This window comes from Prosopis cineraria, unplaced genomic scaffold, assembly GCF_029017545.1.
Source record: "Prosopis cineraria cultivar Desert tree isolate PC_DT_omini unplaced genomic scaffold, ASM2901754v1 PC13, whole genome shotgun sequence".
Classification (NCBI taxonomy): Eukaryota; Viridiplantae; Streptophyta; class Magnoliopsida; order Fabales; family Fabaceae; genus Prosopis; species Prosopis cineraria.
Window position 1 is genome coordinate 8,748,298 of NW_026555344.1, and position 16,403 is coordinate 8,764,700.

The following is a 16,403-nucleotide window of genomic DNA, read 5'->3' on the forward strand; positions in this document are numbered from 1 at the left end:
ATTGAAATTTAGATTATTTATATGTACTTGAATTGGCTGGCTAGCAATAAATTGTATAAAATATTTTTATTTGCAAAGATTAGGGAAATAACTAAAAACAAAATAATTTTTTTAAAAAAAGTGGACTTTTAACAACGTTATGGCATTAACCGTTGTTAAAAGTAGACTTTTAACAGTGGTTCTGGCCAAACCATGTTAAAAGTCTATTTTTAACACCGGTTAATGCCATAATCATTGTTATGGCTAGAACATTGTTAAAAGTCTTCTTTAAAAAAAATCAATGAGCAACTTTCAATAGCGGAACATAGATTCGCTGTTGAAAGTTTATTTTTAACGACGATTGTATAACTGCTGTTAAAAGTCACATACATTTAACATCCCTTAAAACAATTGCGAACATAGAACCACTGTTAAAAGTATTTTTTATTCACTATTAAAAGCGCATCCTGTAATATTGGTCTTTGCTTCAATGCTAGCTTCATATGTATTACACAATTACAATAACTTATAAATAGTATAGTTCACTTTAAATGTCATATTTATTAATTAAACAAGTTTTTCCATGCATTATGAGAAATTTGAAAAGTAAGTGCATATTTGATGTGTGAAAAAATATTTTTTAAAAAAATAAAATGAGAAATATACCTACCTTATGTTATTTTTTTATCCACATACAAGCATTTTTCTTTATAAGAAGCATTTTTTCATATACTCTCTCCAGTCCAAAATATAAGTATCTTTTAAAAATATTTTGCTTATCAATAAAATCATTATTTTCATGAATATATATATATATATATATATATACCCTTAGTTCTAATTTATGTTGAGTAAGAAGAAAGTTATAATTTCACAAACACAAGAATATAGGTTAATAAATATAAGAGGTAAAATAAAAAAAATAAAAAAACTAAATTGCTTATATATTGTACCAAGATTAATTAAAAAAAATATTTATATTTTGGATAGAAAGTAATGACAAACATGTACTAAATTTTATTGCTCAAAGTTGAGTCGAGGATATGGGCTGTGATTGATGGGGTCAACAAACTTGTAGCATGTTTGTTTGAAAGGGCACCTCAACGGTTTTTGCAGTAATTAATAACAAAAAGTGGAAAACTTAGTTTGGACTAATTATACCCTTACATGATGGGCCAACCCAAATGGGTCTAATTGACCCATTCCTCCCTCAAATAATTTGTGAATCTATACCAAGCCATGTTTTATTGTGTTGTCAGTTTTTGGTAAACACAGATGATATGAGTAAATAAAAGGAATGTAAAGTATACAGAAGACATTGATGATCATTGAAAAAAGGCACTGGGTGATGGGTTAATTACATTTTTTTAATAGTATTTATATTTAAACTCATTAACTAGTAATATAAATATAATTTTTTTATTTAAATGTAGGTAAAATTGAAAGTTCATTATTTTTTAAGACAAGGTTAATTACTTAACCATGTCTTTTTGATTTTATGGCTTGATTAGAGCTTTAGATGTACTCCTCTGATCTTCTTTACAAGTCATTTTCACCATCTCATTAATACCAATACCAAAAAAATATAAAGAACAAAAGTATGTAAAATTTCATAATATGCCCTTATATAATAAATTAAAAAAGTAATATCATGTTATATTTTTTCTCTCTTGAAAATACCTTTCAACTATTATCTAAAAAGTCACATCATGACTTATAAATAGAATCAAATGAATCTTTTAAAATTTAATTTATAAATATGACTAAAGGATATACCTGATAATAGGAATAAAAGGAAGTTTGCGCATAATGAATTCGAATTTGGTAGTGTCTCCAAAATCCTCTTACTTAATGAATGTTCCATGTGACACTATAAATATCAAACAGTTGCAAGAGATATTAATGCAAGATATAGAGAGAAAATACCAAATAACGTATTTTCCTGTCATCATGTCATATGCTTTAATCCAATGATTCATATAGATGCTGAAAATTTGTTTAAATACATCATTGTCGACCGTCTTTTAACTAAATGTTCTATCTATTTCGGGTCAAGCCTGAATTTTGAGACATTAATGAAATCCTGTGACTAGTGTGAATTAACCTTTTTTTTGGGTCAAATCTTTATTTAAGCTTATGCTTAACAACTTTCGCAAATGCAAGATCCTTACAAAAAATGTTACTTTTTCACCATTTATGAATTAATTATATAGATAGCAGCGAAATTAAAATGAATCATCATATTAAGAACATCTAGATGTAAAATGCAGTATATATCTATTTCAAATAACTAAACATTTAAATTTTTAATAGAATTGAATGTCCTTCATCATTTAATTTATCATTAACTAATAATATATTATACTCCACCCAGTGGACTGTGGAGGGCAGTGCATGGAATGAGAATTGTACGATAGTTACAAGTTCCATGGTTACGGAATGCTACTGTATATGAGTTAGACTACACGCCGGTTCAGTCTCGTTTCAGAATTGATCTCAGGACCAAAAACATGTACGGGTGCTACTCTCGATTTGGCTTTTCATCGATTTGACTGTCAACGTTCAAATCCCTTTTCCTCATTAACTGTAATATATAAAATGAAAATAGTTGACAACTATCAATATAGTGATGTGTATTTCATGCGTCGTCGTCATTACTGTGCTGAAAACGAAAAACCCTAGTAAGGCTTTTCTCTCTCATGTAATTTTGGAAATACCTGATGACTTAGAAAATACTTCTAAAATTGGACTTATAAATGGGACCGGAGGGAGTTGAAAATAGTTGAACAACTTACAAATATAGTGATGTGATGTTATTTCATGCGTCGTCGTCATTACTGTGCTGAAAACGAGAAAACCCTAGTTTTCTTGTAGGCTTGTAGCTGATAAGAATGATGCAAGTTTAAAATTTGAAAGTAACTTTGGCATTCGAGATCTGTCCAACCAGGATAGACACTGACAGTAACGCGTAGCACTTAGGGCTACGATTTACTGGTCTGGTATTGGTAACCATCAAATCCAAGAGTTCAAATGTGATTATGTTATTATTATTATGCCACTACGCACGTATACACTAGAATCCAAAAACTAAACCCCAGAGACGAGGCACCACCTGAACTGACCTCAACACAAACAAAGTACAAATACTATAATATTAATAACTACACCAACAAAAACCATATCTCCCTGAGATGATAAGTTAATAACATCTCATGTTTTTCATCGCTTTTTCCTTTGTCTTTCACTCTTCAATTCTGCACCGGGTACCTCACTCCTGCTGCCAAAGCACGTTCTTGCTCTATCTGCAATATTATTACGCATTGATAACTGATTTATTTGATAGTATAATAAGCTACGAGTTCTTTGAGGCATAATATACAGAGTCAGATCAATAAAGTACTTGGAAAAGTTCGTGTAATTTGTTCTTGAGATAGCAATACTCGTGCTCCAGCATCTCCAAAGCTCGCAAGCATCTGAAACCAAACATGTATACAGTACTGCAAGGTAAGAAAGACGCTGAACTTTTATATAGATAATTAAATCGGAGACGAAGAAAGTGGAAAAAGAGGAAGGAGAAGGCACGTGCCCGGCACGGTTGTTCTGGTCAGTGGCAGCGCGAAACGCGACGCAGACGTTTCGAACTCTGTTGGCTCCAATACTCGAGCTGCTTCCCATCAACTGGTTCACATGGATTCCCATTTTCTTGTAGTCCGACAACTCCCTATCCATTCTGTCGCAAAACACACACATTTATAAAGATATGCATAATGCAGGGGAAGAGTCGAGAAGATTAAGGTGGTAATTATGGAAGAGTGTGTGTGTACATACAGCAGTGATCTGAGGTTTCGGAGAAGCTTCTCGGACTCGTGGAAGTAGATGTTGACAACCTCGGACACGAAGTTGGGAGACGACTCATCCTGAAGCTGCTGAAGCTGCAGGAATTGCTCATCCAGAACTCCCTGCACCGTACGCTAACACCGTTAATAACTTAGCTAAACGTGACGTACATCTTTCACTCAAGACAGCTTTAGGTACGTTGTTGCTTAAGGAAGAAAGAAATCAAGCGTGTCTGTGTCGGTGACTGACCTGGTGGAAGAGGAAGGCAAGGAGGCGGTTCATGTCGGCCCACAGACGGTCCGCTCCGAGCCCAAGCATCCACAGTGGGAGACCCGTTTTGACTTGCTCTTCACTAACCTCACAAATTAAACCAACACAGCTAGCCAAATGGATCAAGCCTTGAGAGACCGAACCCAATGTGATAATGTGATATAGATAATGCGAAGAAGAACCACGCAGACACAGACGCGGAGAGTGTTGTCGTTCTCTTGGGGTATTTAAACAGAGAGAGAGAGAGAGAGAGAGAGAGTGTGTGTGTACAGAAATGGAGATGATTTGGGAAGATTGAGGAATGAATGAGGATTTATGAGGGGAAAACAATTACCAAGGTGACAAGTACTGCAGGAGGAGAAAAGTGAATAATAAGAATGAGAGAGTAAGTGGAAAGGCGTGCCAGGGGAGAGGTGAGAAATCGAGGCGAATGCGGGGTATCTACCGGACCATCCCTACCACCTGAGTCTCAGTGTTGTGTTGGAGGTTTCAGGCCATAGCTCTGGGCTTGGTCACCTGCTGTTCCTGTGCCCGGTCACCTCGCGTGCTTCGGGCCTTCCATTAATTTATTGCAGAAAGCTTCTTCTTCTTCTTCTTCTCGTTGGTGTTGGCATTGGAGTGTGGGAAGAGGGAGGGAGGGAATATAGAGGCGCCCGATAAACAAGGGTGGGAGTGACAGGTGGTGAAAAGTGTTTGCTTTTGATGCTTTTTTTGTCTTTCACTGCGACTGGTGGGAGTGTATCGGGGAAGACGACCCTCTGAAATCGGCCGACCTTTTCCAAAAGGTGAAATCATGGGCTACCTGTTGCAGCTTCGACTCCACCACCATCCTTACGCCCTCACAGCTTCCTTCTCTCCCGCCCAAGCATAATGAACCACTAAATTATTGGTCCCGCTACTGCTCCCATATATTATTAATTACTATAACGCAAATCTGTTGTACACGTGCTTGCCTCCTCATATATTTGTGGTTCAATTCTCTTTTAATATTAAAAATTAATTTAACATTAAAAATTAAATCATATTATACTTCCTCTGAGCTTATTTATAAATTACTACTAATATATTTTATCAAAGTAAAAAAAATATAAATCTCATTAACTTTGTCTTAACATTTAAATAGTTTCAACCTTTATTCCTAATAAATATTAGTTTCAACCTTTATTTTTAATAAATATTCTTAAATCTTATTGTTAATAGTTTTATTTAAAGTATTTAATAAAAATAAAAAAGTAAAGAGAAATATTAAAAATTAAAAATTCACAAATATCTTATAAATAGAATTGAATTTTTTCTTCTCTTTCTATCTTATAAATAGGATCAGAGGAGTAACGACCTATCAAAAGAAGTCTTAATAGACATGATTCATTATTATAAATTATTTTTTAAAAATATAATGTTAAAACAGATTAGACATTTTGCATATGTCAAGGTATAATTAATACTTTCTACATCTCAAATTATAAAATATTTTTAGACAAAATCACACGGATAAATAAAATTCATTGAACACACTTTATAACCTTATTTTTTTTAAAATAAAAATATAAACTTTCAAAAATATCCTTTATTAATATTACATACATCCTAAATTATAAAACACTTTTGGAGGAGATTTAACAGCCTAAAATTTAAGATACTTTGACAAAAATAAGATCTTATTGATAATTTTTTTTCAATAATATTATTTCACAAATGGAATATTAATTAATAAAGGGCATTTTAGGATTTTTGTATCTTTTTCTTGAAAAAATAATATTGTAAATAATACTCTCTCTTCCTTATATATAAGAGATTTTCTAGAATTTTTTTGGTCCCTAAATATAAAATGTTGTTAGTATTTTTTTTAATAAATGAGTCATTATACCCTTATTAAATTAAAAATAAAATATAAGTACTCTCATTAATTTACTTTAAGAAAAGGTATTCATTTTTTATTTACAATAAGTATGGGCAAAATTAAAATATTGTTGTGCTTTTAATTAGATAACTAACTTTTATTAGTTTGAATGATTCGATTAAAAATATCTTATATGTGGAGATGAAGATAGTAAGTTTTATTTGAATGTGTGATTTAGTTTGGAATGGAAGGAGTACTCCATTTGTGAAAAAATATTACAGAGATCAAGAACATATGAAAAAGATAATATTAAAAAAAGTACTTCAACTGTATCAAATTATAAGATATTTTTATAAAAAATTTTACATACCAATAAACCTCATTAAATACACTCAACCACCTTATTTTTTTCAAAATAAAAATATAAACTTTTAAAAATATCCTTCACTTGATAACCTTAAATCTGTACTTAATTAGTATTAAATATAAAGAGAGAAAGGGTAATATTGAAATAAGCATATTTAATGAAACTTTAATATTTTCAAAGTGTTTTATATTTTGAGACGACAAATCTTTCTCAAAAGTGTTTTATGATTTGGGGAGAGAGTATCATTTATGAAACCTTACTTTTCTTAAAGTGTCGTATATTTTGGGATATTAAATCTTTTTGAAAAGTATCTTATAATGTGAAACAGGAGTAATATGATTTTTCACAAATGATCTATTTAGTTTTGTAATTAATAAAATTTTCTAATATGTAAAATATAATGGAAATTGATAAGATTTATAATAAAAGTGGAAAGACTTTTGAACTAAAGCTTTAGGATTTTAAATTAAATTATGATGTTGAACCCATTTTCTCTATTCGGACTATAATGCAGGACATTTTCTAAAAGCTTTACTTAATTCAAAATATAGGACATTAGGTAACATTTTTAATTATTTTTCAAACTATATCCTTATTACATTTATTACTCTTTTCAACAAAATGATGCATTAAAATTTTAACTATCATTATCAAAGAACCTATATAAAATATTTAATGAAGGTAAAATTGAAAAGTTGTAACTTTTTTTTAAGAAATTAAGGTTGTAAATTGTAATTCGACCCTAATATTAATTTGGAAATTGTGTATCCCGCCATTTGAAACATGCTTTGACAACTAGTATCAGAAGCTTGTTTCATTAGGAACTTGCTCGTTTAAAACTCGCATTTAAATTGGAGTTTGAGCAGGGACTTCGTTTTTATGATATAAACATTGGATCTAGTAGGCTTCTATTTTAATGCTATAATTTGTAGCTAGTAACATTAAGTTATATAATTCATTAATTTTGCCTTTCTCATGTTTAAATTTGGTTTTTACATTTGTTAGAAGGAAATTAAGAAAAATAATAATTCTCAGATGGTTAATAAACATATACCACAAAAAGTCTAAGAAATTCACATGGTTGTTTAGCAAGCGAGCTTTCAAATTAAAATTTTCACTTTAACATTGTCTTCCTAATTCCCATTCATCGGCGTGAGAGACACATGGAGATGAGTTAAAAATACACTTTAGCCGTACTAGTGCAAAAAGCAGTTATGGGTTAATCTACAGTTTAATTTAACACGACTGAATGTATAATAATGGGCATGTTATTAATAATAGTAGTATACAATAGGAGCACTAATTAATTTGTTTTAAATTTTATAGACACCTCGAAATCGTTGCTTGAAAGGCATGCTTTGTAATGACGTAAGCATGCAATTTCTCTGCTTAACATAATAATTACCGTCTTGTTATTATTTATTCATTATTATGGAGTGTCAGAAAAATAATACACGCAACTTTTGGCAGTCCCTCGAATGGGAACTGAACTCATGCTCACCCCACATACTAATATTTCACAAATTTCCCAAGCGTAATTAATTAATTTTTGCCTTTTCACCCATCATTAACATAATCAAGTATATTATAATAACCTGGGGAATAATATTATTATTATTTTAGAACAACCTAGCTAGATAGCTATAGTTTGATTACCAATGTTAATTTGAAACTAAAAACAATAAACCAGAGGTGCTTGTGCATGGAGTTGAGAGCTAGGTTCCATATGATTGTGCTTTTTAAATATTCTCCCATGCTTATTAACCGTGGCTACTATTCTACTAAGTATTTTATTATTCTTACAAACAAGTAATACCTTTTGTGGGTGGCTTTGTATGGTTAATAAGCAGTTGTTTTGGGTTTGTTTTACATTATCCTATGGCTTCGAAATTCCAAAAGCTTTTGGGACCTCGAGGTGACTAGAGCATGGTAATTTTTTCTGTAAAAGGTTGAAGAGTAATAATGAAACTTTGGTGCTCTCGATGCTCAAGGTTGGTTTTGTTCTTTTGTTTCCTAAAATGTTTATGTTACTATATGTCTGTCTATTCAAATTTACCCCTTTTCTTTTCTGAATTTTGTGTTCCACTTCGAGACTCATTCTTTTTCTGCATTTTCATTAAACAAATAGCAGTAAGTACTATATATAGCTAATTGGTGAAGAGTGGCCGTGACTTCAAGAATAATCAATGTGCGTATTATTGTTGGGAAATAAAATTCAACAAATGGGATCACTAGGTTAGGCAGCAAGTTAGAATGTTCTCCATTTCCCTTCTTGAAAATATTCAGAAATATACTTGCCAATTTAGATGCGTTCAAAAAGTTATTCATTTTTATTTCTTTCTCTATCCAATTTAAATGATATGTCAACCTGTCGTTATTTAATTTTAGCAACATTTACTTGTCAATTATTTATCAAGAGGAACTTGGTCATAAGATTCACTACGTAAAACGTGACAATTATAACCAGAAAGGTACTTGTCAAAATGATGTGTCAACTTGTCATTTTTGTAAAATTAAGTTGTAAAATTTCTAAGAAAAACTTGTTAATAGTGTTTGACATGCAAACCAGTAAAATGACAATTCTACGTCAATGAAATAACAAGTTCAATTATGCCTCTAATTTGACAATTACAATTCATTACATAAAAATAATTCTTCTTCCAAAATTTCCTTTACTAAATTAACGAGTAAGTAATTTTACTAAAATAAAAAGTTCACATAAATTTTTTACAAGTAGACTCTTGGTTATAGTGACACACATCTTGCATATTAAATTTTGTTAACAAGTTCTTTTAATAATTTAACAAGTAAACATCCATGAAATGACAAATTGATCAGTTAAGCTCTAGTGATTTGAATATTGAAGACTAAGTTAACGACACACACACAAATTTGTGCACTATAAGATTAAGATGCATTGGTCTTTTGATGACCAAGGGGTTATGGGTCCAAACCCTCTCTGAACAGCTCAAAAATTTATGTCACTAGTGCTAAAGTTTGAGTGACTGCCGACGGTGGTCTGGTGATCAATGTATAGTGGAGGGAGGTTTTTTTTTAAAAAAATATATCATGGGTATTTTTTTTGCAATAAAATTTTAATTACACTCGTCCAATATAATGAATTCAAAACAATGTATAGTGGAGGGAGGTTTTTTTTTTTTAAAAAAATATATCATGGGTATTTTTTTTGCAATAAAATTTTAATTACACTCATCCAATATAATGAATTCAGAATTTTTGGTCCCTTTTCTCAATAAATGTCCATATTTGACCTTTGGATGCCCCCTATATAATATCTTATTCTTTCCATTTTAAATTATAAGACACTTTAAAAAAAACCTCACATATCAATAAAACTCATTAAATACATTTTATAACCTTTCCTTTTCAAAATAAAAATATAAATTTTTAAAATAACCTTCATTTAATACTTAATTGCTGAAATAATATTGAAGAGAGAGAATATATAGGAAGGGTAATACTAGAAAAGTGTAATTAATGAAACCTTATTTTTATTAAAGGATTTTATATTTAAAATGTTAAATTTTTTTCTAAAAATATCTTATAATTTGAGACCGAAGGAGTATTTTGTTAATATATTAAATATATACTTCATTCATTTCATAATATAGGACATTCGGTAGTTCTAATTTTTTTTAAACTATATCCTTACTTTATTTATTATCTCTTTTGGAAAAAAAATTCTATTAGAATATCAAATGTCATTATTGAGGTAATTATATGTATAATTAGAATATCATTGAAAAGATATACATATTTTAAAATATTAAGCCTTCAATTAACTTTATTACTATCTCAAAGACCCAAACTTTATTACTAGTTTGCTGGACCAAATATTAACATATTTTAAATTAAAATAAAAATATAAAATATTTTGATATTATAATTTATTTAAAATATTTATCAAATTATTTTAAATAAAATATAATAAAACTTAAATGTTCTAACATAATTTTTTTTTTGGCCTGAAATATTTTAACAAAATTCTCTTCTTTGCCGAAGTGCTTCAACTTGATTGGTAATTCATGGGCCTGAATTGGGCGTAAAGCACTGAATTCATGTAGTCATCATGGAGACCGAAAAGTAAAAGCCCATTCATAAACCAGAAGCACGGTTCCTCTCGAGGCACATGCGTTGTGTGAAAGAGAAAGCGAAAATCTGACAAAAGCAGTGTAGGTAAGGAAGCTTCCCCCACACCCCCGGGGAAAAAATAAATTACAGTGAGATTTGCGTGTGAAAATATTTAATCTATATAAAAATATATATATATATATATATAATTTAAAAGGCCATGACAGAAGTCGTGCAAAAGATGACAATTAAATTATATCAACATTTAAAAAATTATTGTATTCTAAAAATAAATTGTTTAAAATTTTGATATTCAGACTATTTTTAAGAACATGCTGGATGAGTCAATCTACATAGTTGTTAGCTTTTTTATAGATATGGTCGAATGTGATCGTCCAATATCTTATTATAAAATCTTTAATCTTCTTAATTGTTTTTAAAAGAGAGTAATTGTCATTGTAATCACAATTAATGAGAGAAAGAGCTTCTAAAGAGTCAATATAAACATTGACTTTAAAAACTTGCCAATCTAGCACATGTTTAGGTTTTTCAAGATGCCTAAAAGTTCAGCAATAGTGTTGGGGTAATGGCTAAAATATTTAAAGAAACCTTTTATTCAATTTTTTTATTATAAATGACGCTACCACAAACACTGACCCTATTTATGCTAACGAAATTATTAGTATTAAGTCTAACCCAACCATCAATTCCATTCAAATATTTAATATTTAAAACGAACCAAAAACATGATTCATGTTTAGATTGACCTTCAACATCTGTATTCTCATGTTTGACAATGACCAATCAATATTCAATATGACTAGATGAGGTGAAGGAGGAAGAGCGGGAGGAGAATAATAATATATTAATATTGAACCATTTAAGCTTTCAGTTTTATCAGTTTATTGTATAAATATTCTTTTCATTAAAAAATATAAGATATTTTTAACTGAATTTCACCTCTAATAAAGTAATTACTTACTTTAAAACTAATCCTATCTTTTTATATTTATTTATATTAAATACTTTATAATAAATATAAAGTCATTATCAATAGGGGCACTTAAAAAAGATAATAATTATAACTTAAAAAACTAAAAATATTTTATATTTTTTAACATTCAACTCCTCAAAAAATGCTTTATATTTTTTGAACGGAGGGAGTATCTATTTAATTTTTTTAATTTTAATAATATTAATTTTAAATAATTATTTTTCATTTCAATCATTATTATTTTTTAAAAAAATAAATTTAATATATCAACATTTGAAAATATTATGCTAATATTTAAAAGTTCATTCAATGTAAAAAATTCTTGTTAATGAACCAACCATATTAAGGTTAAAAACTAAAAATTTTTTTATAAAATTTAGTGATTGAAATAAAACAGTATAAAAATAAAAGAATTAAAATGTCACTTGAGCTTATATCATTATCATCATCAAATACGCTATAATTAAAGTGGACGGTATGCAACTTTCAGCCCAAAATGGACGGTGGAGGCATGATTTCTTCTTCTTTTGTGATGGGGGAGAGAGAAAAGAAAATCAGCTTGAAGCCATATGAAAGCAGTTTTGTGAGTGTCATTGAAAGTTTATGATTTTGTAATTGCTATGATATTTTTTTTTTCTGTTTTATAATAGATAGTATGATATTATATCATAATTAATATTTTTCAACGATTTTGATTATAATAATAATCACCTTAAACATTCCAAGCATGCTTTGTACAAGCAGGGTCAACATGTTAAATCAATACATACATGCAAATCTTATTTTTAAAATGATTACTCAGTTATAAAAAGTACAACTCTTTTTTTTTTTTTTTAACTACACTGTATAGGACATGTGAGTTATATTTTATTACTATTTACGATCAGTCTATACGGAGTATTACCATTTTAAAAAAAAATAAATAAATTCCATAGTAACTGTAAAGGAAATAATTGGTTTCTGTAGATCATATGTGTGTGTATATATATATATGTAGATCTTAGAAAACAAAAATTACTAGACTGAACTTTCACATGAGTAGCATGGATAAGTAATTGAAGGTTGGATATTTAGGTCCCGCTTGATTTTAAAAAAAAAATAAAATAGATTAAAAATAAAAATAAAAATAAAATAAATTATTTTTTATAATAAATATGATAAAACTCATTAATATATATTATAAATATGACGATTATCATACTCTTCAAAAATTTTATAAATGATAATTTTTTCCTATGAATTAATTACTCTCCCTCTTATAAATGTATTCATTCTCCTTAATCATTTTATTTTTATATTTATTTTGTTTAATTCATTTCATTTTATTTTACTTTTTTAGTAAACAAACAGGACCTTATCATTTTAGTTTTATACTTACAAAACTACCAACTACTTACCTATCAAACGAGCAATCTTTTAGTTACTTGAGGTGAGTGTGATTTTAATTATTTCAATTTTTTATTATTTATATTCTACCAACCAAACATCAATGATCTATCAAATCACACAAGTATTTTCATTCATTTCCTGCTCTATTCTAATTTCTAAACATCATCTTTACATTCACAACTTCCCTATTTTTTTTTCCTATTTCTTTAATGCGTGTGGGTTTTTCCTGTATTGCACCCAATGTCTTATATGATCTCTTATATGATCGGAGGCAAGGTCTTCCACAGAGTATTTAATGGGTATAAATGGAATTTCCAAATTAAAGTGCCCCAACTAACAGGTTTTGAGTTGCATTACAAGCCAAGTTCAATCGCTGAAAATAAGATTATACCAATTATAAATGTATTAGATGTTTCGGCAATTTTTATCATTGATTTTTTTTCCCCAACAGTTTTGTCCTTCATAGAGAATGACGATAGAACCACTAGTCTCTCTCTCTCTCTCTCTCTCAAACACACACACACACACAAACGTGTTAAACTCTGTCACACAATGATCGATTTGAATTTGGGAACGCCGTGGCTTTCACCTAACTATGTTTTATCACGTTGCTGAAAATGAACTGAGGAGGAACAGAGTAAAGTGGACCATTATAAAAAGATAAGAAGCCAGAAACCAATAATAATTGAAAAAGGAAAAAGAAAAAGAAAAAAGAGAATAAAACTATGGACAGAAAACTCTCGTGCTCCTACTTAAAATCTGGCACACCAAACATTCTTAGATATTGCATATTGATTTCATTGTGGTGTACAAAAATCATCTTCGTTTGCATCAGGCAGGCTATGAAGCTCTCTGATAGTGTGCAGGCATGCTAGTCCCACACACAGCGTACAACAGTGAAGTCATTGATATGGGATGAAAGCAACACCGCATAGTGAGCTTATCAATCAGTTATTGAATGCCATTCTTAGTTTGTGAGTTTGTGAAGGAAGCTTAACTTCAGTGGCCAGCCCAAGAAGTTGCAGAAACCTCACAACGTACCAAGTCATGTCCAGTTGCCACCATTCTAACCCATGTCTTGCAGAGTACTCAAATGCATGGTGGTTATTGTGCCATCCCTCCCCAAATGCTAGCACTGCCACCCACCTGTTCAGCCATGCCAAATAACTATTTTAGATATCAAAACCCTACTTGAGTTGACTAATCAGACTAGTGAACTGGTTCCCTGATCGGTTTGGTCAAGAGTTTTGGACGGATTGATTGTGTAAATTTTTTCATTTTTTTTAGCTTTAGAAACTCTGTTTTGTTGGATCATATATGGTTTATACATGAATGTTTCATTTCTCTGTGGATTAATGCCCTTCTTATTTGAAGATTACTCTATTAACGCTTGTATATGAAAATTTTTATATATTTTAATTAGATTATATTATTTTAATTATGATTAGGTTAACTTGTTTCAACCATGATTGAAACATTAACTCTTCAATTGCTATCTTAACCATTTTAATGACTAATCTAATTTTCAATACTTTGGCTTGATTAAACTTGATTTCTCTCGAACAAGATGGGAAATTTAGAATCAAGTAGATGAAAGGATCACTCTGAAAAAATTATTTTAGGTAAGCCAAATAGTACTTAAATATGAGCTGGTAGTACCGAATAGCACATGTTGCTGAAAAGAAAAATCTGACACACAAAAATAACAGAAGGGGAAAAATTTCAATGAAGGTAAAAAAGTAAGTACCAATTATTTCTGGACAAGTCCTTGGTATTCCAAGCTTGCTTTCCCCAAACATGGCAAGCTGAGTTTACTAGCCAAGTGATGTGGTATACCCAAACAATTCTCACACCCTGTAACAGTGATATATATGCTTGAGTTTCAATTCAATAATTGGAAAAAATGAGGCTCTTTTGATTGATAGCCAGGAAGATGAAAAAGAAAATGAAAGAAATTTCCTTACCATTCCCCAAACAAGGAAAGGAAATCCTCCCATGGCATAAAGCAGAACTCCCAAGGCAAGAGGATGCAAAATGTATGTGCTTCGGAGGAATCTATAGAAGTATTGTTTCTCTAAATCTCCAACGTTGTTTGGCTCTCCGCACTACATCAAAATATCCCAAAACATTTGCAACAAGGTTATGAACTATGATTATTCTGCCTGTCAAAAACTGATAGTACACAGAGACCAGGGATTCATGGATCACAATATGCATACCCTTTCAACCACAGATTTGGTATCGAACAACCAGCTCATATGACTGAACCAGAATCCTTCAGTGGGACTGTGTGGATCTCTCTCTGAATCGCAAAATTGATGGTGGTACCTGTGTGTGCTCACCCAATCAATTGGGTTCCCCTGCACACCAATCAAATCAAAATCACCCAAGATTGTTTTTGTTTTAAAATAATCTGCTAACAATATATGTTTGACCAAACGGCTAATATAGTCTAACAAAAGGGATAATACGAGGCTTATACATGTTCAAATCTTTCAAATTTATGAAATGCAATAATTTGACATAAAGATAATAAGTATTTGATAGCCAAACTTCTCATTTTCCTATGTCAGCTACCTTGGGACCATTTGGTAATGAAAATACTTCTTTAAAATCAAAAAATATGATAGAAGGAACTCAGAAGAAAGCTTTGAGAATCAGAATTTACCTGAAGAGCGAGAACTCCACAATAAGCAAAGAGATACTCAAGCCATTTGGGAAGTTTGAAGCTCCGGTGAGAAAGATGTCTGTGGAAGGAGAGCGTGATGCCAAAGAGACCCGTCACAACATACAGAGCCATGGCAAACCAGAAAGCTCTCCAATTGAAATGAAACGGTGCAAAGAGACTAAGCACATGCATGGTCAATACAACACCGGCAGTGCCCAAATCCAAGGAATTCCATTTCCTTCCAAAGAAAACTCGTCTCCCTCGCTTCACCTCCACGTCTGATAGCAGAATTCTCCTGTACTTCACATTCCCTTCTTCTGGTTCCAATGCTTCCGTCAATGCTGCATTGGCAGCTATAACCGGCACCGTTCTGAAGGGGTTTGATTTCAGGAAAAGTTTATTCGAATTTGAATTGAAGTTGGAGACTTTAAAGGTTCTGGCATTGTTTGAGAACGACCCAGAATTAGGTAGCCGGGGGATTGAGCGGTGAACGGTGGTGAAGTTATGGAGGATGGCGTTTTTGGGTTGTGAGGTGATCAGAGCCATGAAGGAAAAAGAAATGGCCTGTGTTTTTCCCGTCTCTGTATTTGAGATTCTCGCGAGAAATGAAACCTTGAGGCTTGAAGTCGTTTGATGGAAGCTTTATGGATTTTGGGTTTTTAATGATGCGATGGATTGATAAACGCAAGTTGGAATGTGAAATGAAGGTTAAGCCACTTGCGAGACCTGTAATTTGTCGACTTCCGGGTTGAAATTGAAATTTCAAAGTGAAAATGTGGGCAAAAAGAGAAAGAAAGTGAAAAGTGAAAACAGAAATAAATCAATAAATCAGATAATGGAAAAAGAGATAAGGCGGTGAAGCCGCAAAGGGTTTTAGCCAAGAGTTATCAGGTCGGAGAAACAAGGTCCAGATATTTTTGATTCTCAGATAAACCCTTTTCTTTCCCTTTGTCTCTATTATAAGATT

At 30.9% G+C, this 16,403-nt stretch overlaps 2 protein-coding genes across 2 annotated transcripts; both read right to left on the reverse strand.

The window, feature by feature from the left end:
- Window positions 1-3,004: 3,004 nt before the first annotated feature.
- Window positions 3,005-4,371, reverse strand: LOC129290270 (pseudo histidine-containing phosphotransfer protein 6-like). Its single transcript, XM_054926994.1, has 5 exons — window positions 4,066-4,371; window positions 3,808-3,938; window positions 3,566-3,709; window positions 3,380-3,452; window positions 3,005-3,281 (listed from the first exon to the last, which is right to left on the reverse strand). Exons 1-5 carry the CDS (start codon window positions 4,132-4,134, stop codon window positions 3,228-3,230), a joined length of 471 nt encoding a protein of 156 aa, XP_054782969.1. The 5' UTR covers window positions 4,135-4,371; the 3' UTR covers window positions 3,005-3,227.
- Window positions 4,372-13,434: 9,063 nt separating this feature from the next.
- Window positions 13,435-16,111, reverse strand: LOC129291120 (palmitoyl-monogalactosyldiacylglycerol delta-7 desaturase, chloroplastic-like). The gene is made up of 5 exons (XM_054928297.1): window positions 15,437-16,111; window positions 14,988-15,128; window positions 14,733-14,873; window positions 14,516-14,622; window positions 13,435-13,914 (listed from the first exon to the last, which is right to left on the reverse strand). Exons 1-5 carry the CDS (start codon window positions 15,980-15,982, stop codon window positions 13,716-13,718), a joined length of 1,134 nt encoding a protein of 377 aa, XP_054784272.1. The 5' UTR covers window positions 15,983-16,111; the 3' UTR covers window positions 13,435-13,715.
- Between the last annotated feature and the right edge of the window lie 292 nt (window positions 16,112-16,403).

What these genes read in the sequence shown, in the direction of transcription:
- LOC129291120 (XM_054928297.1), bottom strand. Translation starts at nt 15,982, where the DNA reads ATGGCTCTGATCACCTCACAACCCAAAAACGCCATCCTCCATAACTTC. An exon ending in GTGGAGTTCTCGCTCTTCAG is followed by an intron (nt 15,129 to 15,436) that starts GTAAATTCTGAT and finishes ATTGGTGTGCAG; the next exon opens with GGGAACCCAATTGATTGGGT. An exon ending in CTTTCCTTGTTTGGGGAATG is followed by an intron (nt 14,623 to 14,732) that starts GTAAGGAAATTT and finishes TCACTGTTACAG; the next exon opens with GGTGTGAGAATTGTTTGGGT.
- LOC129290270 (XM_054926994.1), bottom strand. Translation starts at nt 4,134, where the DNA reads ATGCTTGGGCTCGGAGCGGACCGTCTGTGGGCCGACATGAACCGCCTC. An exon ending in CGAAACCTCAGATCACTGCT is followed by an intron (nt 3,710 to 3,807) that starts GTATGTACACAC and finishes GTTTTGCGACAG; the next exon opens with AATGGATAGGGAGTTGTCGG. An exon ending in GACCAGAACAACCGTGCCGG is followed by an intron (nt 3,453 to 3,565) that starts GCACGTGCCTTC and finishes GTTTGGTTTCAG; the next exon opens with ATGCTTGCGAGCTTTGGAGA.